Source organism: Odocoileus virginianus, chromosome 6 (assembly GCF_023699985.2).
Source record: "Odocoileus virginianus isolate 20LAN1187 ecotype Illinois chromosome 6, Ovbor_1.2, whole genome shotgun sequence".
In the NCBI taxonomy this organism is placed as follows: Eukaryota; Metazoa; Chordata; class Mammalia; order Artiodactyla; family Cervidae; genus Odocoileus; species Odocoileus virginianus.
The window spans coordinates 11091073-11118583 of record NC_069679.1 but is presented as its reverse complement, the minus strand read 5'-3'; the positions used below and the strand labels follow the sequence as shown (position 1 = coordinate 11118583).

At 39.7% G+C, this 27511-nt stretch overlaps 1 protein-coding gene and 1 pseudogene across 14 annotated transcripts in view; one reads left to right on the top strand and one right to left on the bottom strand.

The window, feature by feature from the left end:
• Positions 1–27511, bottom strand: part of LRRC49 (leucine rich repeat containing 49) — a 153218-nt gene that overhangs the window by 79859 nt on the left and 45848 nt on the right. The window contains exon 1 of one of the 14 annotated variants that reach the window (XM_070468750.1): positions 5385–5551. The exons of the other annotated variants lie outside the window; for them this stretch is intronic. Within the exon in view, the coding sequence (XP_070324851.1) occupies positions 5385–5473 (89 nt within the window). The 5' untranslated portion in view covers positions 5474–5551. Of the gene's footprint in view, positions 1–5384; positions 5552–27511 lie in introns of those variants that run through there. 14 annotated transcript variants of the gene reach the window in all.
• LOC110122878 (protein lin-28 homolog A pseudogene) lies at positions 13437–14472 on the top strand (annotated as a pseudogene).

Here is a 27511-nt window from a genome sequence, read left to right as displayed (position 1 = left end):
AATCCTCCAAGTTAGGCTTCAACAGTACTTGAACCAAGAATTTCCAGATGTACAACTGGATTTAGAAAAGGCAGAAGCAACAGAGATCAAATAGCCGACATCTGCTGGATCATAGAAAAAACAAGGGAATTCCAGAAAAACATTTATTTCTGCTTCCATGACTACACCAAAACCTTTGTGCAGATCACAACAAACTGGAAAATTCTTAAAGAAACAGGAATACCAAACCACCTGACCTGCCTCCTGTGAAACCTGTATGCAGGTCAAGAAGCAACAGTTAGAACTAGACATGGAACAATGGACTGCTTCAAGATTGGGAAAGGAGTACATCAAAGCTGTATATTGTCACCGGGCTTATTTAACTTAGATGCAAAGTACATGATGAGAAATGCCAGGCTGGATGAATCCCAAGCTGGAATCAAGACTGTTGGGAGAAGTAGCAACAACCTCAGATATGCAGATGGTATCACCCTTATGGCAGAAGGTAAAGAGGAACTAGAGAGCCTCTTGATGAAGGTGAAAGAGGAGAGTGAAAAAGCTGGCTTAAAATTTAACATACAAAAAACTAAGATCATGGCATCCGATCCCATCACTTTATGGCAAACAGATAGGGAAAAAATGGAAACAGTGGCAGATTTTATTTTCTTGTGCTCTAAAATCACTGCAGACAGTGACAGCAGCCATGAAATTAAAAGATGCTTGCTCCTTGGAAGAAAAGCTATAACAAACATAGACAGCCTATTCAAAAGCAGAGACAACAATTTGCAGACAAAGGTTCAGTTCAGTTCAGTTCAGTTCAGTCGCTCAGTCGTGTCTGACTCTTTGCGACCCCATGAATCGCAGGATGCCAGCCCTCCCTGTTCACCACCAACTCCGGAGCTTACTCAAACTCATGTCCATCGAGTTGGTGATGCCATCCAGCCATCTCATCCTCTGTAGTCTCCTTCTCCTCCTGCCCCCAATCCCTACCAGCATCAGGGTCTTTTCCAATGAGTCATCTCTTCACATCAGGTGGCCAAAGTACTGGAGTTTCAGTTTCAGCATCAGTCCTTCCAATGAACACCCAGAACTGATCTCCTCTAGGATGGACTGGTTGGATCTCCTTGTAGGCCAAGGGACTCTCAAGAGTCTTCTCCAACACCACAGTTAAAAAGTATCAATTTTTCAGCGCTCAGATTTCTTCACAGTCCAACTCTCACATCCATACATGACCACTGGAAAAACTATAGCCTTGACTAGGCGGACCTTTGTTGGCAATGTAATGTCTCTGCTTTTTCATATGCTATCTAGGTTGGTCATAACTTTCCTTCCAAGGAGTAAGCGTCTCTTAATTTCATGGCTTCAATCACCATCTGCAATGATTTTGGAGCCCAAAAAGTAAAGTCCACTGTTTCCCCATCTATTTGCCATGAAGTGATGGGACCAGATGCCATGATCTTAGTTTTCTGAATGTTGAGCCTTAAGCCAACTTTTTCACTCTCCTCTTTCACCTTCATCAAGAGGCTTTTTTGTTCCTCTTCACTTTCTGCCATCAGGGTGGTGTCATCTGCATATCTGAGGTTATTGATATTTCTCCTGGCAATCTTGATCCCAGCTTGTGCTTTTTCCAACCCAGCGTTTCTCATGGTGTATTTTGCATATAAGTTAAACAAGGAGGGTGACAATATACAGCCTTGACAGACTCTTTTTCCTATTTGGAACCAGTCTGTTGTTCCATACCCAGTTCTAACTGTTGCTTCCTGACCTGCATATAGGTTTCTCAAGAGGGAAGTCAGGTGGTCTGGTATTCCCATCTCTTTCAGAATTTTCCATAGTTTATTGTGATCCACACAGTCAAAGGCTTTGGCATAGTCAATAAAGAAGAAATAGATGTTTTTCTGGAACTCTTTTGCTTTTTCGATGATCCAGCAGATGTTGGCAATTTGATCTCTGGTTCCTCTGCCTTTTCTAAAACCAGCTTGAACATCTGGAAGTTCACAGTTCACGTATTGCTGAAGCCTGGCTTGGAGAAATTTGAGCATTACTTTACTAGTGTGTGAGATGAGTGCAATTGTGTGGTAGTTTGAACACTCCTTGGCATTGCCTTTCTTTGAGACTGGAATGAAAACTGACCTTTTCCAGTCCTGTGGCCACTGCTGAGTTTTCCAAATTTGCTGGCATATTGAGTGCAGCACCTTCACAGCATCATCTTTCAAGATTTGAAATAGCTCAACTGGAATTCCATCACCTCCACTAGCTTTGTTCGTAGCGATGCTTTCTAATTCCCACTTGACTTCACACTCCAGGATGTCTGGCTCTAGGTGAGTGATCACACCATTGTGATTACCTGGGTCATGAAGATCTTTTTGTACAGTTCTTCTGTGTATTCTTGCCACCTCTTCTTAATGTTTTCTGCTTCTGTTAGGTCCATACCATTTCTGTCCTTTATTGTGCCCATCTTTGCATGAAATGTTCCCTTGGTATCTCTAATTTTCTTGAAGAAATCTCTAGTCTTTCCCATTCTGTAGTTTTCCACTATTTCTTTGCATTGATCACTGAGGAAGGCTTTCTTATCTCTCCTTCCTATTCTTTGGAACTGTGCATTCAAATGGGAATATCTTTCCTTTTTGCTTCTCTTCTTTTCACAACTATTTGTAAGGCCTCCTCAGACAACCATTTTGCCTTTTTGCATTTCTTTTCCATGGGGATGGTCTTGATCCCTGTCTCCTGTACAATATCACGAACCTCTGTCCATAGTTCATCAGGTACTTTGTCTATCAGATCTAGTCCCTTAAATCTACTTCTCACTTCCACTGTATAGTCATAAGGGATTTGATTTAGGTCATACCTGAATGGTCTAGTGGTTTTCCCTACTTTCTTCAAATTAAGTCTGAATTTGACAATAAGGAGTTCATGATCTGAGCCACAGTCAGCTCCCGGTCTTGTTTTTGCTGACTGTATACAGCTTCTCCATTTTTGGCTGCAAAGAATACAATCAATCTGATTTTGGTGTTGACCATCTGGTGATGTCCATGTGTAGAGTCTTCTCTTGTGTTGTTGGAAGAGGGTGTTATACATATAGTCAAAGCTATGGTTTTTCCAGTAGTCATGCACAGATGTGAGAGTTGGACCACAAAGAAGGCTGAGTGCCAAACAATCGATGCCTTTGAACTGTGTTGTTGGAGAAGACTCTTGAGAGTCCCTTGGACAGTAAAGTAATCAAACCAGTAAGTCCTAAAAGGAAATCAACCCTGAATATTCAATAGGAAGATGCTGAAGCTGAAGCGCCAATACTTTGGCCACCGGATTTGAAGAACTGACTCATTGGAAAAGACCCTGATGCTGGGAAATATTGTGGGCAAGAGGAGAAAGGGGTGGGAAGGGATGAGATAAATGTTTAGATAACATCACCGACTCAATGGCCATGAGTTTGAGCCAACTCTGGGAGATAGTAAAGAACAGGGAAGCCTGGCGTGCTGCACTCCACGGGGTCGCAAAGAGTTGGACACAACTTAGTGACTAAACAACAACAAAAAAAGAAAAAACAAAAATATAGCTTCTGTCTCAGGTGATTTACAGTTACTCTGATTACTGAGGGGAGATTTCAGGACCTGGTAATGTTCTTGTAATGCTAATTTGTGACACTAAAATCAAATTTAAAATGACAAAGAAAGCTCTTAATGACATATTTCCTTTTACTGAATTGATATGTGAATGCAAATAAGCCTACTTAAATTTATAAAAGAAAAAAGGATTCTTTGCTATCTCAAAATAAGATAATTCTAAAAGACAAGCTCATTTTAGTCACTTTCAACCTTTATATTATTTACTAATTATATAAGCTATGAAGCAGGTTAAATAATATCCCCATATACAAAGAGATCTAAATTCAGCACTGAGTAAGTAAGCAGCTCTCTGAGAAAACAACAACCTGATGTAGCATTTGCCCATTTCCATGGTGTACATATTTCCAACATGGCCAATTTCAAGCTAAGAGGATGATGTTGCTGAGGTGCTGAGATGCATATAAATTGTTCTAGCCAGCCAGTATAACTGTCTCCAGCACGCCACTACAGACCAAGTTCCTCTTTTACGGTTAGTGGAAGTGAGGCAGGAGATAGATGGGTCCCCTCAAGGTAAAGCATTTGGAGATTCATTCTCTATGGAGGGAAACTCTAAGAAGAAAACAGCAAGGTAATTAAGGAAGAAGACTGGGCCCTGCCTGGACCACACATCTCTCATTCCTGAAGTCAGGGGACCTCCCCAACCACACATGTGCAGAAAAGGCATCTTGGAGGCCAAAGGGGGAGCAAAGTCAAGGGACATTCTATCCAGATACCTTGCAGTAAGATCCATCTTGGCTAAGAGATGCATGCACACACATGGAAGGATCTTGAGATATACCAAATACAGACTGTGAACCAGGTAAATCAAAATGACTGGCCAAAGGAAAACTGGAAGAAATAGCCCATATAAGTGATTTAAACTGCCACGCAGGCGCGTCTCAGGGACTCTCCTTCTGAGTCTGCCCGTGTGCCTATCCACACATATTATATTCTTTTTCCTCTTAATAAACACTTATTTCACTGCTCTTTGTCTTTGTGGAAATTCTTTTCTGCAAAGCCAAAGGGCCAGGGCCTTGTCACTGACCACTGGTCCAGCGGCTAGGATCTGATGCTTTCACTGCCATGACCCAGCCTCAGTCTCTGGTTGGGAACCCAAGCGCTGCTCTAAGCAGTTGCAGGCTGAGGCCTCCCGAGATCATTCTATTATGAAGTGATTTTGTTTTTTTGGAGGAACTTCCTCCTAATGATGGTTTTACAATATTTTTGAACTTTTTATCAACATACAATACACAGAAAGACTACAAATCACAAGCATACAGTTTGATGATTCTGAACAAACTGAACATACCATGTAACCAGTACCCAGATCAAAATATTACCCACACTCAGATGCCTGTGTGTCCTTTTACAGTATAGCTCCCAGAGGTAACCACTCTCCTGATTCTAACCCTAAAGATACAGATTTCCTGTTTTAGATACAATTGTACCTAAGCATTTCTTTGAATCTGGCTTCTCTTGCTACACATTTTGGTTGGTTTTTTTTTTTTTTTGAGATTCATCCACATTGTATGTAGCTGCAGCTTGACGACTCTCATTGCTGGGTAATATTCCATTATTTAAAAATAGCATCCAATTTACTTCCTCTATTCTACTATTAGTGGACATCTGTCTTGTTTGCAGCCTGGGGTTATTATAAACAGTGCAACTAAGAATATTCAGGTGAACATGTTAAGCATTTCTATGGATTATAAACCTAGGAGTGGAACTGCTGAGTGTAAAGTATGCTATCAAGAAGCTCAACTTAATAGATGCTGCCAGAGTTTTACAGAATGATTTTACCTCGTCACACTCCTAGCAGGTATGAGAGCTCCGGTAGCTTCAGTTCTTTGCCCATACTCCTTATAATATGTTAGATGTTGACAAATCATACAACCCTGTCTTCTTTTAAAATATTAATTTTTCTGTATTTCAGAAGCTGCTAATACTGGCTGGGCATCAGAATCATTTGTGAAGCTTATTGAATACTTAGAATCCATCCAGATCTAAATCAGAATCTCTAGGAGTAGGGTCATAGATGAACAATTCCTAATAGTTCTGTAGGTGATTCTAATACAAAGTCAACATTTGAGACCGCTGATCTAAACTTCAATATCCTCTTAAAACTACAGGTTTTAACGTGAACTTCCCAACTCCTTGCTAATGTTAGGAAAGGATTGACAATTCTAAGGAGAAAGATGATTTCTCCAGAGTCACATTATGATATACTGACCCACTTTCACAAAGATAATATGTTAAAAAAAGATGTATATTACAACACTGCTTGTAGTAACAATAAAAGGCAAACTATCTAAATGATCATCAAAATGAGATGTACATGCAAGGCTGATATACATGTGATATAGCTAACTGCCTTAGTTAAAATTTTGAGATAACTTCCATGCCAGTTGATAAACACTGCTGTTCTCAAAACACCTAAATGCCCCTCCTCACTCTCCCACTCTCAGCCCTGAGATGCCCCACAACACCTATTATTTTGGCAGTAAAAATATAACCCTTGACACAGCAGGGGCCTCATGATGCAATTTAGCATCTATTCAGACTATACCAGGGTCCATGCACTAAAAAAAAATATTTTGAAACCTTACCTCACTCCATAATTATGCAACAAAAAATCTTAAGTGTATAATGAGATTAAATCAACAGTCTTCTCCATAGCTGTTCCTTTTGCCTTCTATTTTTCCTAATTATAAAAGTAATACAGTGAAGAAACTTACTAAAGTGAGGAAATTTAGAAAAGTATAAAACCAAAATTTGGCAAAAAAAAAGAAACCATGTGAAACCTTTCCTCCTAAGGACATAGAGGTAAACTGGCATATGAAAAGAACCATGCCTCCACTGTTAGACACTTAAGTTTTTTCTTGAGCTGCTATTAAAAAAATTCTGTGATGAGTACCCTTGTAGTATTCGTTTGGGAGGGTTTTCAACAAAGTACTACAAACTGGGTAGTTTAAACAACAGAAATTCATTTTCTGATAGTTCCGGAGGATAAAGTCCAAGATCAAGGTGTCAGCAGGGTTTACTTTTCTGAGGCCTCCCTCTTTGGCTTGGAGATGGCCATCTTCTCCCCATCTCCACATGGTTTTTCTTCCATTTGGTGTAGGTGTCCTAATTGATTCTTACCAGGATTAGGATCCACCTATAAGACCTCATTCTACCTTAATTACTTTTTCAAATGCTGTGTCCCCTAATAAGGTCATATTCTCAGGTACTAGGGATTAGGACTTCAACATATGAATGTGCAGGGGTGAGGGGAGGACACCATTCATTCAGCCCATAACACTTGTACATAAATCTTATGTATATTTTTTTTTTCAACTTTTTATTTTATGTAGGAGTATAGCTGATTAACAATGTTGTGGTAGTTTCAGGTGGACAGCAAAGAGACTCAGCCATACATATTCTTCTTTAAACTTTTTATTCATGCATATTCTTAGGTTTGAGCCCTATATCCCTATTCATCACTTTTCTTTCTGAATCATGAACTGACAAAGTATCTATCTCTTACTCAAATGGCAGTTACACTAAATTTCATTTCCTGCATGATCCAGACAGGATGACTCTACGAGTTCAGTGTGAAACTGGTACTGGTGAATACACATCATTTCCCTTACGATTTCATCAGAACATTAAACATTCATTGCAGCACTTTTGACCTTCCCAACCAATTTAAAAGATGGTAGCATAAAGCAACACTGGGTACTTGTCTCTTTATCTGAAGAGAAGATTCCTGAAATCCCTCATTTCATTTTACAGTGTCACAAGAAGAATAATAATGTGGTCATTCAGAAACCATGGGGCTCTCCTGTGCACTGAACAGCATCATTTCATGGTGCCATGTGAACCGTAGTCCTTCACTCATGAGGAACATGGCAATTTCTATATACTCAGGCTATCAAATAATAATTCCTAGTGCTGGTTATCTAGCCCACATGGGCATAGTTGCATAGGTAGAAGGGGTTTCACCTCATGTTACAATCCTTTAGTTATCTGCAGCCTTTGGGAAAAGGAAAATTTATTAATAGTAACGTGCAGTTAGTACAATTCTGTTTCAATTGTTAATAAGAAAAAGAAAGGTTTAAAGGGCATTGTGGATGATAGGCACTGGGACTATTGCTAAGGACAGAAAGACGAGTAAAACTGAACTGCTACTCTTAAGACAATTACATTCTGATAGGAGAAATAGTATATAGATATAACATCTACACACATACATGCATGTATACATATACATATATATATATTATACCCCTGCATATATATATATATATGTGAGGTAAATGCAGGGGTATAAACACAATGTCCCAGTCTGTCTTTCAAAAAGCCATACGAAAACTATAAGAACAACAGGCAAATTACATAAAACCAATGCCCATAACAAAAAGAGAATGCTCAAGTATCAAATTACCTATATAGGTAGGTAATATAGAAGGACACTTTAGAAAAAACATGAACAAGAGACAAATGGGGAACTAGTAGTAGACTAGTCTACAATCATTACCAGAAAGAGAAATTCCACATTAGGTATAAAAATACTGGAAATGTTGTAGTAGCTCTTCCAGCACTACACAGAATGGACTTTTAAAAGCACATGATTTGCAGTCAGAGTCTTAAAAAACTCACGGCTTCTGAGATGGTAGAAAGGAAGGTAGAAGAGAGGTCTTTGGAAATTGGATGGTGAAGATGAAAATGGGCAAGGAGCAAAAGGGGAAAATGCAAGACAAAAGAGAACCCAAAAAATAAAGAATAGAATGAAGATACATAACCCCTTCTCCCCCAAATGCACACACACACACACACACACACACACACACACACACACACACACACCATACTTGGCTTGGCTACACTGACAGAAGAAGACACCCTTGACCTAAGAGTCTTGTAAATCACCTACACTCACAAAGGGAATTGGCAAAAATAGACTAAATCTCTATAAAATATTTTAAGAATAGAAAATCAAACCCACTCAAGCCGATGAAAATTCCCTTCCCCTTCAAAAACAAACACGAAGAACAAGAAAACTGTAATACAACATCCCATACTAAATTAAATATCCTCAAATAAGCATATTAAAGTATAAAAAACCCACCTTGGATATAAAATTCAAAAACTAAAAGCAAAAATGGACAATAAACAGGAAGAAACTAAAACAGAGTTGATGGAACTTGGGAAAGAAATGAAAGGAGAAAACAAAATCATTACAGAATCAAAGTCACCAAGGGAGACTAGATCCAAATAAATTTTTACTAAGGGACATTTAACAAAGCCGAAAAAACAACCAAGAGAATGAAGACGAGGCAAAGAAATAAACAGGATCAGAAGTAAAGTGGTTGGAATAGAAAAGACTAAAGAATAAAACAAGTATGTGTAATAGGAGAGTCTAAAGATAAGAACAACTGAACAGAACTAATACTTAAAACTATAACCCAAGGAAACTTTCTGGAAATAAGAAAAAACCAAACTGTACCTATTGAAATGGACAAAAAGGTACTTGGGAAAACTGAATGAGGACAATCAATTTGATATGACAAAGGTGCATATAATCAAGCTATGGTTTGGAGAAGACTCTTGAGAGTGCTGGTGAAACTCCAGGAGATTGTGAAGGACAGGGCATGCTACAGTCCATGGGGTCGCAAAGAGTCAGACACAACTGAGTGACTGAACAATAGCAACAATCCTAATAAAACTGTTAGACTTAACCTCTAAGCATAAAGATGACAGCTGAAATCAGACTGGTACTATTTGCTCTAAACATAACTTACAATGCAAAGAAGCAAAAGTGATGTATTAAAAAAAAAAAAAACACATGGAAAAAATGAATAAAGCAAAATTTCATTTTTTTACTGAGTTGGTTTTTTTTTTTAAATAGATTACACTTTTGCTACTTCGCATTGTAAGTTATGTTTAGGTGGGGCTTCCCTGGTACCTCAGGTGGTAAAGAATCCACCTGCAGTGCAGGAGACCCCAGTTTGATTCCCGGGCCGGGAAGATCTCCTGGTAGAAGGGACAGGCTACCCACTCCAGTACTTTTGGACTTCCGTGGTGACTCAGATAATAAAGAATCTGCCTGCAATGCAGGAAACCTGGGTTTGATTCCTGGGTTGGGAAGATACCCTGGAGGAGGGCATGGCAACCCACTCCAGTATTCTTGCCTGGAGAATCCCCATGGACAGAGGAGCCTGGTGCGCTATAGTCCGTGGGGTTGGAAAAAGTCGGACATAACTGAGTGACTAAGCACACAGCACAGTCCTTCAAGAACCAAGGTTAAGATTTCAGAATGTTCTGTACCCATGAACCCTTCTTGAGGAATATATTGGATGAGCTTCATCCACTAGGAGATGACTAAGGAAACTTGACTAGGACTGATGATGCACATTCAATAATTAATTAGAGATCTAAGACTCTCTATGACTTTCTAAAATAAAGGCATGAATCCAGGTGAAAGAACAACATGCTATGTATGTTATATAATGTGTTTTATGTGCAGTAAAGTAGAAATAATGCAGCTGAGAAAAACGAAAGGTGGGAGAAGAAGAAAGACAGTAAAACAAGTTCATGATTACTGAAGTTTTAATGGAGTTAGATAAGTTGATACTTAAGTAACATCCCAAATCACCAAGGAAAAGATAAGACTTTTTACATAAGTCTGGGACAACTGGGTAGACTAAACTTTAGAAAAACTAAACTTCAAACTTCATGCTATTTCCCACTCCAAAAAAATAATAACTTCCAAGTGGATCAGGGAGCTAAAAATACAAATACTAGAATTGCCACATAAATACTAGGGAAAAAAACATGTGTAAGTTTATCTAAACTACACATGTATTTGCTGATATGTGCAAAAGAAACATGAGGATAAACCAGAAATTTATAAGGTTATCTAAAAGAGTGGGTGAAAAGAGGATGGAAAGGAAGGCGGTTGAAAATGGGCAGAAAGAATGGGAAAGTAATCTCTGAGTGATCCCTTTTTTCCTAGTTGAGTTTGGTGACCATGTTACAGTTACACAACTGAAAAGTTAGTATATCAGATTAGCAAGGCTGGGGGAGAACAACAAAAAGTGGACACAAACAAACAGATAAATCTTACTGTTTAAATGAATAACATAATCACACTGAAAGGGTAGAGGAGAACTAACCCAAACAACTTTAAACACAGTTTTCTGATTACATACTTTTAGGCTAAACACAAAACACAGTACAAAAAAATAAATTTGAGGGAATTCCCTGGCACTCCAGTGGTTAGGACTCAATGCTTTCACTGCTGTGGGCCTGGGTTTGATCCCTGGTCAGGAAACTAAGATCCTGCAAGCTGTGCAGCCCAGTGAAAAATATAAGGGTTAGAAGTTTTATTCCTCCCACAGAAGTGTGGGTTAGCAATTTTCAAACTACTTTCTATATATTCAAGGATTGAGCAAATAAGTAAATACACACAATGGGGAGTCAATGTCAGAGAAAGCATTTGCAAATATGGAAAAGGATTGTGGTAGATGGCTAACATCAGTCCTGCAGAATTGAATTGTAATTCAAAGTTTCATTAACGAATTCATGAAGTTGTCAGTATAAAACTATGGTTTTAAATGTATAAAAGTACACAATGTATACTTTTAAATGTATAAAAGTACACAAATAGTTAAATGTATACAATACACACATACATATTTCCTGATTCTATCCATAGAGAAGGCCTAAAAGCAATGATAGCCCAGTAACCGTACACTCAGATCTTGATTTCTAAATATTATTTTCCACTAAAAGGAGTCAGAACCCCTGTAAAGGTTAGCTTGGAACATCTAGTGTGCCAGAAAGTAAGAATGCTCAAAGAATGACGACACATCAAAAGGCAACAGGAGACAGCTTAACAAACCCAGGAAAATATGAGCATCAAAATACAGCTAATCCTTGAACAATGTGAGTTGAACTGTGCACTTATAAGCAGATATTTTTCAGTAGTAAATACTACAGTATTACAGAGTCTGTGGTTGGTTAAACCTGAGGATGCAGAAGAACCTCAGATACAGAGAGCTGACTATAAATTATCAGCAGACTAACCCCTGCATTGTTCAAGGATCAACTATAAATAACAGTAGTAAAGGATTAAAACCTTCTCTTTCCCTGTATATTAAACTTTCTTTAAGGTAGTGACTAGAAGTTATAATTCCTGAGGGCTAAAGCATGACTCCTTCCAGAAAATACCAGTGCAATTTAACAGTTCGTAATTTGAAAGGTCATGACTCCAAGGATCAATGCCACAGTGGCAAGACGAAAGAGGGTAAGTGAGGGATACATGCTTACCAAGACTTACAGGGAAGTGAATTCAGACTTTGGCACCGGTATGTATATATAGGTTATCCTAAAGCATTCATATGTATTTGATAAATATGACTCTGAAATGTGATAGAAGAACCAGGCTGTGGAAGAAGAATCTCTGTTATCTAGGTCAGTCAGACAGATGGTACTGTGAGGTGAGGGAGATGGGGAGGATCATATTTGCATGCGTGCACACACACACACACACACACACACACAAACATGAAGTGGGATGAAATGATCCAAAGTGAAGAGGCTACTAACAGTGAGCCCTGACATTAGTGTGCGCTAAGATCTGAGAGTGGAAATAAGTATATTGGGTATCACTTATGCCCCTGCCTCTCCTGATAACAGAACACTTCTTTTCTGCAGCAAACCCAATTCACAGTATTGTACTAGGGGATAGAGAACATATGTCTCTATGAGCATTGAGCGTGACCTTGAGCATTCAGTGTGACCTATATGCCTGTGGTCAGAGTGATTAGTTCACTGGGCACTTGACCTAAATAACAAATAAGCACAATCAGAATCCTCTGTGACAGTGCTTCCCAGACTATAACGTACATTTGAATTACCCAGGGATCTTTTAAAAAGGAGGATTCTGATCTAGTAGGGCTACAGTAGCACTTGAGATTCTGGATATCTGATAAGATCCCAGTGATATTGATACTACTGATCCAGAGCCACAGTTTTAAACATCAGGGCTCTTCAAAAACTTTGGGTCATGTATATGGAGAAAATTCTAATTTAAAAAGATACATTCACTTCAATGTTCATAGCAGCAATATTTACAATGTTCAAGACATGGAAGCAATGTAAATGCCCATTGACAATGAATGGATAAGGAAAATACATAAAAGAATATTACCCAGCCATACAAAGAATGAAATAATGCCATTAGTAGCAACATGGATGGATCCAGAGATCATCATACTAAGTGAAGTATGTCAGACAGAGAAAGACAAATACCATATGCTATCACTTATGACACAAATGAATGTTTTTTCAAAACAAAAACAGATTCACAGAAATAGAAAACAAATTTATGGTTATCAAAAGGGAAAGGGGCAGGGGGAGGAATAAAGTAGGCATTTCGGATTAGCAGATACAAACTACTGTACATAAAATAAAAAACAAGGTCCTACCGTATGGCACAGGGGACCATATTCATCCTTGTGGCTGAATAGGGAATGGAAAAGAATATATGTATACACATACATATGCAAACATACACATATACACATATATATATATTCTTTTTCATATTCTTTTCCATTATGGGTTATTACAGGATGAATATGGGGAGATATATATATGTATATATGTGTATGTGTGTATATATGTATATATATACACATATATATATTTTAAAACTGGAGTCATTTTGTTGTACACCAAGAACTAACACTGTATACTTGAATAAAACTAAAACTATACTTCAATTAAAAAAAAAAACCCTCAGACTTCTCTGGGGCCAGCAGCCGCCCAAGCAGGGGCCCGGGGCCGCGGGCTCAGCCGACTACCATGGGCTCTGTGTCAAACCAGCAGTTCGCAGGTGGCTGCGCCAAGGCGCCGGAGGAGGCGCCGGAGGACGCGGCCCGCGCGGTGGAGGAGCCGCAGCTGCTGCACGGTGCCGGCATCTGTAAGTGGTTCAACGTGCGCATGGGGTTCGGCTTCCTGTCCATGACCGCCCGCGCAGGGGTCGCGCTCGACCCCCCGGTGGATGTCTTTGTGCACCAGAGTAAGCTGCACATGGAGGGCTTCCGGAGCCTGAAGGAGGGTGAGGCCGTGGAGTTCACCTTTAAGAAGTCTGCCAAGGGCCTGGAATCTATCCGAGTCACCGGCCCTGCTGGGGTGTTCTGTATTGGGAGTGAAAGGCGGCCCAAAGGGAAGAGTATGCTGGAACACAGATCAAAGGGAGACAGGTGCTACAACTGTGGAGGTCTAGACCATCATGCCAAGGAATGCAAACTGCCACCCCAACCCAAGAAGTGCCACTTCTGCCAGAGCATCAACCATATGGTAGCCTCGTGCCCACTGAAAGCCCAGCAAGCTCCCAGCTCCCAGGGAAAGCCAGCCTACTTTCGGGAGGAGGAAGAAGAGATCCATAGCTCTGCCATGCTCCCAGAGGCTCAGAATTGAGCCACAGTGGGTGGGGGCTATCCTTTTGTGATCAGAAAGCTTTGAGGAGCAGGCATCAATCGGCAGAGTGGAGAAAGTGGGGACAGGGTGGGTAGGGGGCAGCTGGCACTGCCATATATCTAAGGCTGGAGTCCACAGCATCATCCCCTCTTCCCTCTTGGTGGGAAGAAGGGGTGAGGCAAAGAAACTCCAATTAGCTCTTTCCAAATGCATATGAGGGCTTTGGGGGTTAACCCTCCCTGCATGCTTTATATGAGTCTCCACCCCCAGAATCTCCAGCTTTTGAAAGTGGCCTGGGTAGGGAAGTTGTTTTAAAGAAGAATATGGAATAGTATTTCCCATATCAGAATGTAAAGATTAAGAACAGATTGATGGACCCAACCAACAAGCCACCACATTCCATGGGAGGAAACATCTCCAGGGGGTAGCAGGGTTTTTGTCTTCTCTCCTCATAACCCCCTCTTGGGACAGAATGCTAAGAACTGTCCCAAGTAATGGATTATGATGACAGATAAAGGGGTGATCAAGGAAAGAGCTGCAGATTTGCTGCTTCTAAGCTCACTCTCACCCCATTCTGGGCCAACTCAATTTTATTTATTTGCTGCCTTGGGTGACTGTACCTTGGGTCCCACTTTCTCCAGGATGCCAACTGCACTAGCTGTGTGCGAATGACGTATCTTGTGCATTTTAACTTTTTTTTTTTTCGTAATATAAATATTCTGGTTTTGTATTTTTGTGTATTTTAATCTAAGGCCCTCATTCCTGCACTGTGTTCTCAGGTACGTGAGCAATCTCAGGGATAAGTCAGCAGCAGCTCCAGGTCTGCACGGCAGGAATGCTTTTTGTTGCTGTATCATCAGAGAAAACAACTATTTGGAGTGTATAGCCTATTGAACTACCTCATTTTTGCCAATTAGAGCTGGCTCTTCTGCCATAGTGTCCTCTTGAAACCCCTCCATCTTCAGCATTTCATGAGAGACTAGGTTTTAACTGGGTTGCCCCATGACTTGGTCTCCTTCCTACTGAAAGATTGGAAATTGGTCTGAACAGGAAAACGTGGTGCAGAGAGGTTAGGAGAGGCTGGGCCAGGTAAGAAGTGCAGAGAGGGGAAGCCAAGATTTAGGTAAAGGTCATCTGTATGTGTGATAAAGGATTCCTGTTCCAGATCTATAATCCCAGGACTCGTTTTATATACCAGATCCATCCTTCACCTGACTGGGCTAGGCTGACCATGCACAACAGGGGGTGTGTGTTTTATAAAAAAATGGAAGTTGGTAAGGAGAGGTTTTTAAGAACAATGCCTCTGTACCCATCTTGAGCTGCCCAAGGATGGATATGTGAAGCAAGTACAAGATCTTTAACGATTCTGGGCTTTTCCTCCTTGGCTTCTGGAGAGACCGTCAGCAATGGCTTCTTTGTGGTTCCCAGAGCCAGGGTCCTACCCTGCTGCAGCAGTGATTAGTATCATGGCAGCTAAAGGAGAAAGGGCGGTGGCGGGTCGGCGGGGGGGGTGTGCGTTTACAAGCTGTGAGATCACTGCAGACCTACCTCACTGTGTTGTCACGGGGCAAATGCAATAGAACGCATTGGGTGATGTGTGTCTGATCCTTGTCTCTCCCAACTGCTGCCCCCCTCTAGTTATATTTGTCTGGGCTTTGTAGGACTTCACAAGTAGCTGATTTGGTGATTGCTAGGTGGCCTAGTTTGTGTAAATATGTGTTGGTCTTCTCCATGTTCTTTTGGGGTTTTATTGTTTACAAACTTCTTTTTATATTGAGAAAAATAGCCAAAGCATCTTTGACAAAATGCTCTGCACCAGGCAAAAAGATCTGAAACATAAGCTTGGGGACCCCTCTTCTTGAAGTTGGGGGGGGGTCTTGAACCACACTTTCTTTTGTGTTCCTCTTGCTCTATTTCCTGTTTCAAACAGGATCTGTCCTAAAAACTAGATTTCTACCTCCTTCTCTTCCACGTTTGTGCCCCCCAAAATAGACCATATACCTATACATTTAATTTGCGGGGTATCTGTGATTAAGTGATTTGTGCAAAAATCCTGAAGAAGCTAAGATCTCTCTATCCCTTGTTCCCAATCTCGAGTCACGTCCATTCCTTGATGTGATTCATGCTACACGGACTGCTGTATTTGGATGGATCAAGACCAACTTTAATTTCTAATCCAAGGGTAGAGAGGAGCAACGAAGGGGGCCTTCCATGTAGAAGGTGGGGCTGGGAGACCACGAAAGGAAGGATGAATGTATATCCAAGTCACTCAGGAACTTTTATGTAGGTGCACGAAACTTATGTCAAAGTAGCCAAGATTGTTTAATAGCAGACGGACGAATGTAACTCCATGTTTACTGCTAGAAACCAAAGCTTTGTATGAAATCTTGAATTTATGGGGAGGGAGGGAGGGTAGAAAAGCATGTACCCATCTGTTCTTTTCCTCATTCCTGAACGGCAGGAGACAGAGCCCCTTGGGCTTTGGCGACCCCATCTGGGCAGTGTTTATTTGATGGCTGATTTTGCTGTGCCAGGTACTTCCTTTCCCATTTGCTATCATTTTGTAACACACGCTGACCCTTTTCCCTTCCCTTTCTTTTCCCTTGGGAATATACAATAAATAAAAACTTATTGGTACTGGAAAAAAAAAAAAAAAAAAAAAAACCCTCAAAGAAAACATTTTGCCAGCATTATCAGGGAAGAAGTGCTCCTTACCCCAGAGCTTCTAAGCTGATAAAACTGTGATACTAGGGCTGTTGGCCTTTCTACAGGCAGCGGGGGGGACTGTTTTATGTTTATGTCACTCATGTCTTTGAATGTTCTCTGTCGTTAGACTGGGGCTTCATTTTTCCCGGAGAGGGAGGTCTCTGGTGGCTCAGTGGTAAAGAAGCCGCCTGCCAGCGCAGCAGTTGCAGGAGACGCCAGTTCAACCCCTGAGTGAGGAAGATCGCCGGGAAAAGGAAACGGCAATCCGCCCCAGTGTTCTTGCCTGGAGAGTCCCATGGACCGAGGAGCCTGGCGGGCTACAGTCCACGGGGTCACACAGAGTCACACGCGCCTGAGCACACATGCATGCATGCTGTCATTAGATTATCTACTTGTAGGGGAAAAAAAGGCATATATACATCCTCTTGTCACTCCCCACAATGCCTTATTTGATGCTTTATATAAAGAAATGCATCAACAATGTTCTTCAGAAACCAACTGGGAAGAAATTTTAAAGTCTTTAAATGAAAGAGTTGGAGAAGATATTTTAATGAAATGGTAGAGGATGAGAAGGAGGAGGATCAGTTATTAGCTACCATGCTCTGGATATCCCCAAGGTAAGCCTACATCCTAAACCCATGCAGCTATAAACATCCTCTTGGGAGGACTTCCCTGATGGTCCAGTGGTTAAAAATCCCCCTTGCAATGTAAGGGACATGGGTTCGATCCCTGGTGGGAGAACTAAGACCCCACATGCCATGGAGCAACTAAGCCTGAGGTCCACAACTACAGAGTCCATGCGCTGAGACAAAAGATCCTGTATGATGCAACGAAGATCCCACGTGCCACAACTAAGACCCGACACAGCCAAATAAATAAATAAATACTTGAAGAAAACACTCTCACAATCCCTCAAGTAGGTTATTTTGGAGAATCACAAGCCAGTATCCTAGAAGTGCAAAACCCCAAACTTCAAAGATAAGATCAAAGGAACTAGACAAAAAATATTATTAATTTGGCTTACATTATTCAGTGCTTCCCAGGAGATTCCTAAACTATGAACTATGATCTCTAACATGGGGTCTATGACTGACGCTATCAACTTCTTTTTAAACTGTAAGAAGGAAGTTTTGTCAACAAATAATTCCCAGAGACTATTCAATAGTTGTAAACTACTTGTTAAGATATCTTGGAGTTATAATTAAGCCACTGTGATATCTTTTCAAGTGCCCCGGACAAACAAATCTAACTGGTTCACCTCCCTTCAAGACAGGGATATAGAAATAAACTCCTTATTTATAGAGAATCCCAACTCCCTTATTTGGATATCAGCAAGATTTTTTGAAGGGGAAGATGCCCTGTTATTTAACCAAGGCCTGATTGGAAGTTCAGTGCCTATCAAGTTCAGGCAATAATCTTCCTTCCTGCTCAAGCTAAGTTTCACCACATCATAACAGTCATCTTTAATCCTAAAAACGAATATGGAGAATGCAAATAATCACACACACACACACACACACACACACACACACACACACACACATAATTCCTACAAGGTAAACTTTCACAACGGGAAGTGCATACGTAAGAGTCCCAGGTTCTCTTATTTTTCTTTCAGGCCACCCAGTCTCCACGATGGGAGTGTTTTCTTAAGCTTCATTTTTCCCAGGGAGGGAGGTCTCGGTTTTCCAATTCTTTGGCCAGTGAGTTGAAAATCTAATCCAGGAGAGATATACTAGGAAGATATACTAGATATAGTAGGAAGCCTGATTGTAGATGCATATCTAAACTGCATTCTGCTATTTTGTATTCCATTTATCCGACCATTGTATCTTTCAATTGATTCAAAACTTAGAGCAGAAGCGAAAGGATGTGATTAACTATAACCCTTCAAACATCAAAAGTCAACAGCTTCTATAGAAACATACAATTCTTATAAATGTACTCCTAAATAATTTAACACACCTTTTAGACAACATGTACTTTTCCATAAGAAACAGAAAAATGTATTTTTATTTTGAGAATGACATGATCCTGCACCCTCAGACATGAACTCAGGAATGACTCTATGCAGGCATATTTGGGTATATTAAAAGCATCCCAATAATTTACTCATACATTCATAATGTTCCTTTTTCACTTTAACCCATAACAAAATCTGTACTCTACCGTTATATCTTTCTCTAGCCAGAATTTTCTGGTTTAACTAGCTCTTTCCTCAATCTCTTCAATAAATATTAGGATACATTAAATCACAGTTTTTGAAGGAATTTCTATAGGGAGATAAAGTATGTAAAGACAGAGCATGGAGATTTCTGGACAAATAACATGATCCTGAAGTGGATTTTTACAATAGATTTTTAGCTCATTTCCAAACAGTTTATTTTAAATATCAGGAAGGCTTTTGGCAGCAACTGCACATCTACCAATTCAGGATTAGACTTAAGTCCCTTGTTCTTAGATTAAAAAATACAGTATTGTTAATTTAAGGGAATTTGCATCCTATATACACTAGACAGTTAGATCACAAAGATGATATACAGCATGATAATTTGAAAACACGGTAGAAGGAACTTGCAGTTTTGGCAATGGGGTTATCAGACTCAATTTCTCAACGTAAACAACAATAAAACTGACAAAATATTTGAAGCAAGCATTGAACAACAGACAGGATAGATGTGACCCTTAGAGAAGAGAAACACATGAAAGCCACTTTAATCTTGCTTTCTGCCTGGAGGCACTTCTCAGATCACAGAAAGGGAAGAGGAGTCAAAAAGAGGACAGAGTCTCACTGCGTGGATCAAACAGAGGTCAGAGTTTGGGTCTGCTGAGGCTGCTGGAATTTGAGGCAGAGGGCTGGACAGTGGAGAATAAGGAGTTGTATAAGGAAGAAACTCCAGAAAGCTGCATAGAAGTCTTGGCTGAAATTAACATGCACCAACACAGCGAGGCTCCAGGAAGCCTAGCAAAGGACAACTACTGAGGGGCCATAAGATGAAAAGGGTACCTACTGAGCACAGAGTACCTATCGGAGACACTGGAGTTCCAACCAGACAGAGACCACGGGGACACCCCGGCTACACGGCTGAGGTCCCAGAAATGCTACGCCTCAGGTGCTGTATATTGCTCTATACTGGGAAACAGTGCTCAGATGTTCATATTTCTGCAAGGGCAAAGAAAACTGGCACCTCGGCTCAAAGTGATGGCATAGACAGAGACCTCTGAGGTGACACAGAATTTGATCTCCCACAACTGTGTGTTTACATTCCAAAGGTCATTTGACCAAGAAGACTTCGGCATCTCTGTCTGTCTGTCTGTCTGTCTCTTGTATGTGTGTGTGTGAGCATGTGTCTGTGTTTATCTCTCCCTCCTTCTCTGGAGGGGAAGAGGTGAAGTTATACAAGCAGCTCCTACATAAGCTCCCAAACTAATAATGTTGTATTCCACTCAAGACCTAGAAACCGCCCACCCTGTACATGTGGGAGACAACTGCCCTCATCACATAAACCTGTGAGGAAAACTGGAGCATTGGAAACCAGTGCAAAGATACTCTGCAGATAAATAATTGGTTTGCCTTTGATGCAGAAGTCTTGTGTTTATTGTCAAGATAAAATAAATATATAGATGCAAAGTTTATTACTCTACTTGTAGAATAAGATTACTTTAGACCTGCCTGAAAAAGCCTAAAAATAAACCTGAACACAACCTGATTCTCCTGTACGTTAACTACCTTTAAAACAAAATTCAACAACTTTCAAATTAAGACAACATAACACAGATTCTCAACAATGTGATATTCACAATGCCAGGAATGTAGTAAAAAAATTGCCAGACAAGAGAAAGCAAAATAAAAACTCAATATATATATCAAAAAGGAAAAACAAGTCAGTATAAAAACCTCAGAGGTGACATAGATGTTGGAATATTGGAATTAGTAGACAAGGACTTTAAAATGACTATTATACATATATTTATAAATAAGACGGCTATCTTATCTTTGTGTTACATAATTTAGAAGCTACCTGAAACAGTCTTAGTTTTTCTTTAAAACACTGAATCTACTCAAATATTCAAAAGGTAACTGCTAAAACCTTAAGTCACTGAGGAAAGCTTTTAGTCTGGAAGATACCTGTTACAGTTGTTTCTAATAACCCAATTCTACTATAAAATAATTTTAATTTGGCTTCCTTGTTTTAGTTACTTTTTATTATTTTATATCCCAGGGGACAGCCATGCTGAATTAGCTGCAAACTGGGTCCTTGGACAACTGAACAAGAGGACATGCTGAAAAGGGCTATTAAAAATTTTCTATGAATATTGAAAAACACCAGCTTTAAACTTAGGTTTCATTTTTTCATTAATTAAAAGAACAATAATTACATACCTACCATGTGACAGATATGACTGATATATGATTAAGTTATAACTAGGCATACATCAAAATAGATTACAGAACTCAAAGAGGTATGGTATAGATAGTAGAAAAACAAAATAATTCTTCTTGTTTGGGGTTTGTATTTAATTATAAAGGATGAACAAAAGTTACTCCAGAAGATCAAATTTGAAAGTTCTACAGTTAGGAGTATATACTTGGGGTTTTGGCGTGATTGATTTTGACTTTGCTTTTTTCCTAAAATTAACTGACTGGTTTGTTCATTCCTTTCATAAATTCTGCTTTATTTTTATTTTTTTAAACAATAGAAATTTACTATCACACAGTTCTGGAGGTTAGAAGTCTGAAATCAAGGTGATGGTAGTGTTGTTGTTTTCTGAGGGCTGTGAAGGGAGAATCTGTTCTAGGTCTTTTTTCTTGGCTTGGAGATAGCCGTCCTTATGTTCACAAGGCAGTCTCCGTGTGTGTGTGTGTCTGTGTGTGTGTGTCTGTGTGTGTGTGTCTGCCTGCTCAGTCGTGTCTGACTCTTTGCAACCACATGGACTATAGCCTGCCTAGGCTCCTCTGTCCATGGGATTCTCCAGGAAAGAATACTGGACTGAGTAGCCATTCCCTTCTCTGGGGGATCTTCCCAACCCAGGGATAGAACATGGGTCCCCTGTATTGCGAGTGGATACTTTACTGTCTGAGCTACCACGGAAGCCCCTGTATACCTGCCTCCAAATTTCATCTTTTTTATAAGACTATCAGTCTTACTAAATTAGAGCCCACTCTAATGTCTTCCTTTTAACTTCACTACCTCTGTAAAGACCATATTTTCAAATAAGGTGGGTTACATACTGAAGTACCAGGGGTTAAGAGATCAACAAAGCAATTTGGGTTGGGGTGGGGGTAGGGTGGGGAGGTGGAATGGACATAAAACAGATATGTAAACATTTTTGTTTCAAATTTGTACATCTCTTTTCATGAAAACCAAAACACTTTGCTGTACACCTAAAATGAATATAACATTATAAATCAACTGTACTTCAATTAAAACAAAACAAGACAAGATGAAGACAAGAAGGGAATGTTACAGTTGCTTACCTTTGTTTTAAATGTTTATGTTCACTGTATTTGACATTGTTATTGCAAATACTTCAAACACTTTTTAGAAGTATTTTCTACAAGTTATAAGGAATAGCACCAGGGGAAGTTACTTAATATACTTTAAGTTTATTCCTAAATGCATTTTGGATTTACTCTACTTATACTTTGAATTTGTAGAACAAAATAAAATAGAAATCATAAAACACACTGATCTCAATTTACCATAATTGTGCTTCTCAACCTAGAAACAATCACCCAATATAACATACAATCATGAGTGATTTTTAGACCAAAACTCCCCCTTAGCAGTATGTACCAGAAATGTCTGCAACTTCTAGAACCTTCACATTAGCAAAACCCAAAAGGGCCTTTGACACATCAATACTTTAAAATGTTAATTTACTGCCATGAATAGCTATCAGCCTCTCAACTATGTATGTGTGAACCCAGTATGAGCCTATGTGTGCCAAACAGCCTTCTCACAGTGTCTTAGTTTAATTTTAGGTCAAGAATCCTTCCTTTTAGAAAAACTCACACATACACACATTGAATAAGCTATCCTAACACAAAGGAAAATGAAACTTTATGATTATAATAAGAATTATCCGGGGACTTCCCTGGTAGTCCAGTGGCTAAGACTCCATGCTCCCAATATTGAGACCCCACAGTGTTTTCTAAACTTTTTAAACCCAATTCATGGTGAGAAATATATTTACGTTGTAATCCAGTTCCCAAATATCTAGAGAAAAATAACATTCATACACAAACACATACAAATGCATACATAGATACACCCATATATATTAAAATTGCAAACTTCTCATGAGACAGTGTTCACCCTTACAATGTGTGAGAAACTCTCGACATTTTCTATTCTGCTTTTATTTTTCCAGTCTTGAACTAAAATTGACTAGGATCCTTGTATGAGTTTTGACTCAAAGTCTGAAAAACACAGACCAGTGGTATTTTTAAGTCAGCTGCACAACTTGCTAAAGATACAAATTCCTAAGCCCATGTAAAACTATTGAATTAGAATCCATGGAGGATGGATCCCCCAAGCACTGCATTTTAGCAGGCTCTCCAGATGATCCTTAAGCATATTAAAGTTTGAGAACCCTCGGTGTTATTTAACTTGAGATCTACAGGATCCTCAGGTGTTATTCAGACAAAGAGAGGTAGAAAAAAATATTATTGCCAGAAGCCATAGTAAATGCATAAATGGGCAAGGGAAAGCAAGATTATGTTTAAGGAGGTTCAGTGGAACAGGGCAAGTCCATAGGGCTCTGTGGGAAAACAATGTGGATGGAGAGGTAGGCATGGTTCATTCTGCCATCTGCCTCTGCTAGTTAGTTCCAGGCCACCTAAAGAATAACATACAAGTATACATTCTTAAAAAGGAAGGAAATTTTTACACATGCTACAACATGGATGAACCTGCAGCCATGAAACTACATGATGCTTGCTCCTTGGAAGGAAAGTTATGACATATCTAGATAGCATATTAAAAAGCAAAGATATCACTTTGGAGACAAAAGTCCATATAGTCAAAGCTATGGTTTTTCCAGTAGTCATGTATGGATGTGAAAGTTGGACCATAAAGAAGGCTAAGCACTGAAGAATTGATGCTTTCAAACTGTGGTGCTGGAGAAGACTCTCAAAAGACCGTTGGACTGCAAGAAGATCAAACCAGTCAATCCAAAAGGAAATCAAACCTAAATATTCATTGGAAGGACTGATGCTGAAGCTGAAGCTTCAATAATTTGACCACCTGATGCAAAGAACTGACTCACTGGAAAAGACCCTGAATCTGGGAAAGACCAAAGGCAGCAAGAGAAGGGGACAAAGAGAAGATGAGATGGTTGGATGGCATCACCGACTCAATGGACATGAATTTGAACAAACTCTAGGAGATAGTGAAGTACAGGGAAGTCTGGCGTGCTGCAGTCCATGGGGTCACAAAGGGTCAGACACGACTTAAGAGACTGAACAGCAATAACATGGATGAACTTTGAGGACATCGTCCAAAGTGACATGAGCCAATCACAAAAAGACAAATATCCCATGATTCCACATACATGACATAACTAGAGTGGGCAAAATTTCAGAGACCGAAAGTAGAGTGGTGGTTGCCAGGGCCTAGGGGAGGGAGAACTGTTGTTTAATGGGTATAATGAGATGAAAAGAGTTCTGTGTGACAGAAGACTGACTGCACAAGGATGGAAATGTATTTATTAACACCACTTCATTGTGTGCTTTAATATGGTTAAGATGGTACTTTTATGAGTATTTTACCACAATTAAAAAAATAATATATGAGACTAAGAGTCCTGAGTTGACACTTGACCTTGACTAGTATTTGACTCTTTTCCCAGGGATACTAATGTCTCCTTATTTCTGGGAGCAGTAGTAACCATTCCCTTTTAGGCAAGGAGAGCACTCAAATTATAAATGTCTTTTTTTTTTTTTTAAGCAAAAACCTTGTTAAAACTTTCTACACTGGAGAATGAAAAAAAGAGACAGGAAAGAATCAATTATAACTTAACCTTGTAATGAACAGCAGACCTCTGCACAGCCTCAGTGGAAAGGAGATGAAACACCCTGGGCTTTGCCTACAGATCATAAACTACCTCTGGATGGCAGTACATATTTATCCCTGACAAATATTTTTGTCTAAAAGCTTTTTCTTGTGAAGGGAAATTTTATATAAAATACTAATCTGCTAGTTAACAAATATTCTTATTTGGGGGTGCCATAACTCAATGGTTCCCAGATCTAGCATCAAGCCAAACATCAGAATTCTCTCAGAAGCCTTAAAAAAATACAGATCCTTGGCCCCACTCCAGATTTAGTGGAGCAGGTTACCCAGCAGTGAACTTAGGGCCTATGTGTTTTTAAAGCTGCCAAGGATATTTTTATGGGTAGCCTTTTGGGGGAAAATCACTCAAAGTAAGGACAGCTATGAGAATGGCCACTCGAGTATGTGATCTTACCTCTCTCTACCCTCTCAAAATCTCTCTGAAATGATTGAATATAAAAGTATGAAAATATCCTTAGCAATACTAGAAAACCAGAAAAAGTTCCATAAGCCGACCAGAACACTAAGGAATTTCTGGAAGACATAAAGCAGATGGAATCAGTAAAACCCCAAATTGCTAAAGAGCCTGAAATAAAGAGTATCATTGTTATTTAAATGTTACCGGCAGAACCTCAGAATACTCCCCAGAATCAGAGGGAGAAAGTGTGGCCAGCAGATGTGGGTCAGCTGTCCAGTAACTACTGGAGGGTTTGGTAACAATTTGCTAGCCTCCTACCCTCAAAAAGGCTGACTCCTGAATTGTTCTCAGGTTGAAAATGGTGAGAGAAGAAGGGCTGTGCTTTGGGTAAATGCATCTGGTCCAAGATGTAAAAGGAGCTCCCACTCCCAGAAAGCACGTTTCTTGTGAACATCATAAAGGAAAGTCCAACTGGTTGGATATCCTTCCTCCTCCCTCCTATATCCTCCACAGACAGAGACCTTATAACTTGCATTCACAACAATATTTCTAAATTATGCTAAGGAAACAAATTCATGTAGATCCTCATATATCAACAAGAACAAAAAATCAAAGAACAAATGAATGGATGAATGAAAGTATTTTTGTTTAAAGAACAAGTATAGCTAATGGAGAAAAATAAATTCTAGAAATTAAAAAGAAACTTTTTCTCATTCATCAAACAAGAAGAAGCCATTAGAGGGACTCCCCTGGTGGTCCAGTGGCTGAGACTCTGTGCTCCCAGTGCAGGGGGCCAAAGTTTGATCCCTGGTGAGGGAAGCAGATCCCACATGCTGCAACTAAAAAGATTCTGCATGTGGCAACAAAGATCCCACGTGCCACAACTAAGACCTAACGCAGTCAAATAAATAAATAATTTTTTTAAAAGAATAAGCCATTACAAAAAATGCAGACTACTTGGAAATTAAGATCATGAGAGCCAAGAAAAAGAAAACAAATCAAGCAGACAATAGCACCTCGGAAGAGCTGAATAATGGAACGAACACAGCTGAAGAATGAACTAGATATAACTGATTCTCTTGATTAGCCACAGAATATTTCCTTCAAGGTGATCATTACAAAGTGTACTTTGGCAGGTCCCTCCAGCATTCTGTGGGTTGGAGGAAGACCTGGAGGCTAGTTAGGAGGAGAGGAGAGCAAGCATCTCACTGCAAGTTCCCAGAGGGTGGACCTAGTGAGTCCACTCTGAGCCTTCTACATCTACTTTGCCTAGGTTGTACCCTTACCTGGAATGTCCAAGGACTATTCACTTTACTGAGGTCTCCTCCACTTAGAGCTCAGTCCAGGGACCATCTCCCTCTAGGAAGTTTTCCTTAACTTCCCTTCTCTACACTGATTTACATTTTCTAGTATATCTGCATATGACCACAACTAAGTTTAACTAACTGTATTATAATTACCTATTTGCATTTCTGTCTTCCTCATGCTCTGAGGGATATTTTAACCGGAGGCATCACTTCTATTCAGATACACAGACGTGGATATGTCACTCATTCTCTTAATATATCTTGTATGCTTACTAGAAGAACTAAATGCCTGCTCTAATATCTACAGGAAAACACATAAAAATGGTCTTGTCTACCAAGGCCACGGTCAACCCATCATTAAATATATATAGGTACCTATTTACCCCAAGTTGGAGCTCTCTGAATTCAGCAGGGTGCTATCACATTCTGGAACTTTCTGAATTTCCACCAGGTAATAGTTTATGCAAATAGGTTCCTAAGAATCCAACAACTTGGTCAAAATCTAGGAAACCTTACTACATTAACAGTCAATACATTTTTGTCTCCCCAAAATGGGTACACTGTTGGATATTTCATTTGCTGGATGATATTTGAAAGTTATCCAAAGTCCTAAAAGGTACTTTCACCTTGAAAGTAGAACTGCTGTTTCTACTCTTCCTGTATGTTACTCCTTGACCACTGAATTGAAAATTATGCAACTCTGGCATGCCAGGACTATAGCAGGACATGAAAGGACACCACAGTTATCACTACTGATCATCTACCATCCAGTCAACTGAACTATTTGTGTCTTGAATAAAACTCACGGAAATGTGAAAAGGGCTTGCACTTTCCAATTCCTCCTGTCCCCTGCCCAAGATCCAATATATTCTCTATACCATCTCCTGGATTACATGCATCAACAGGAACAAAGCAGAAAATATAAAATGTACTTGACCTCAAAAGCAGGTCATCTGGAAATATTAGAGA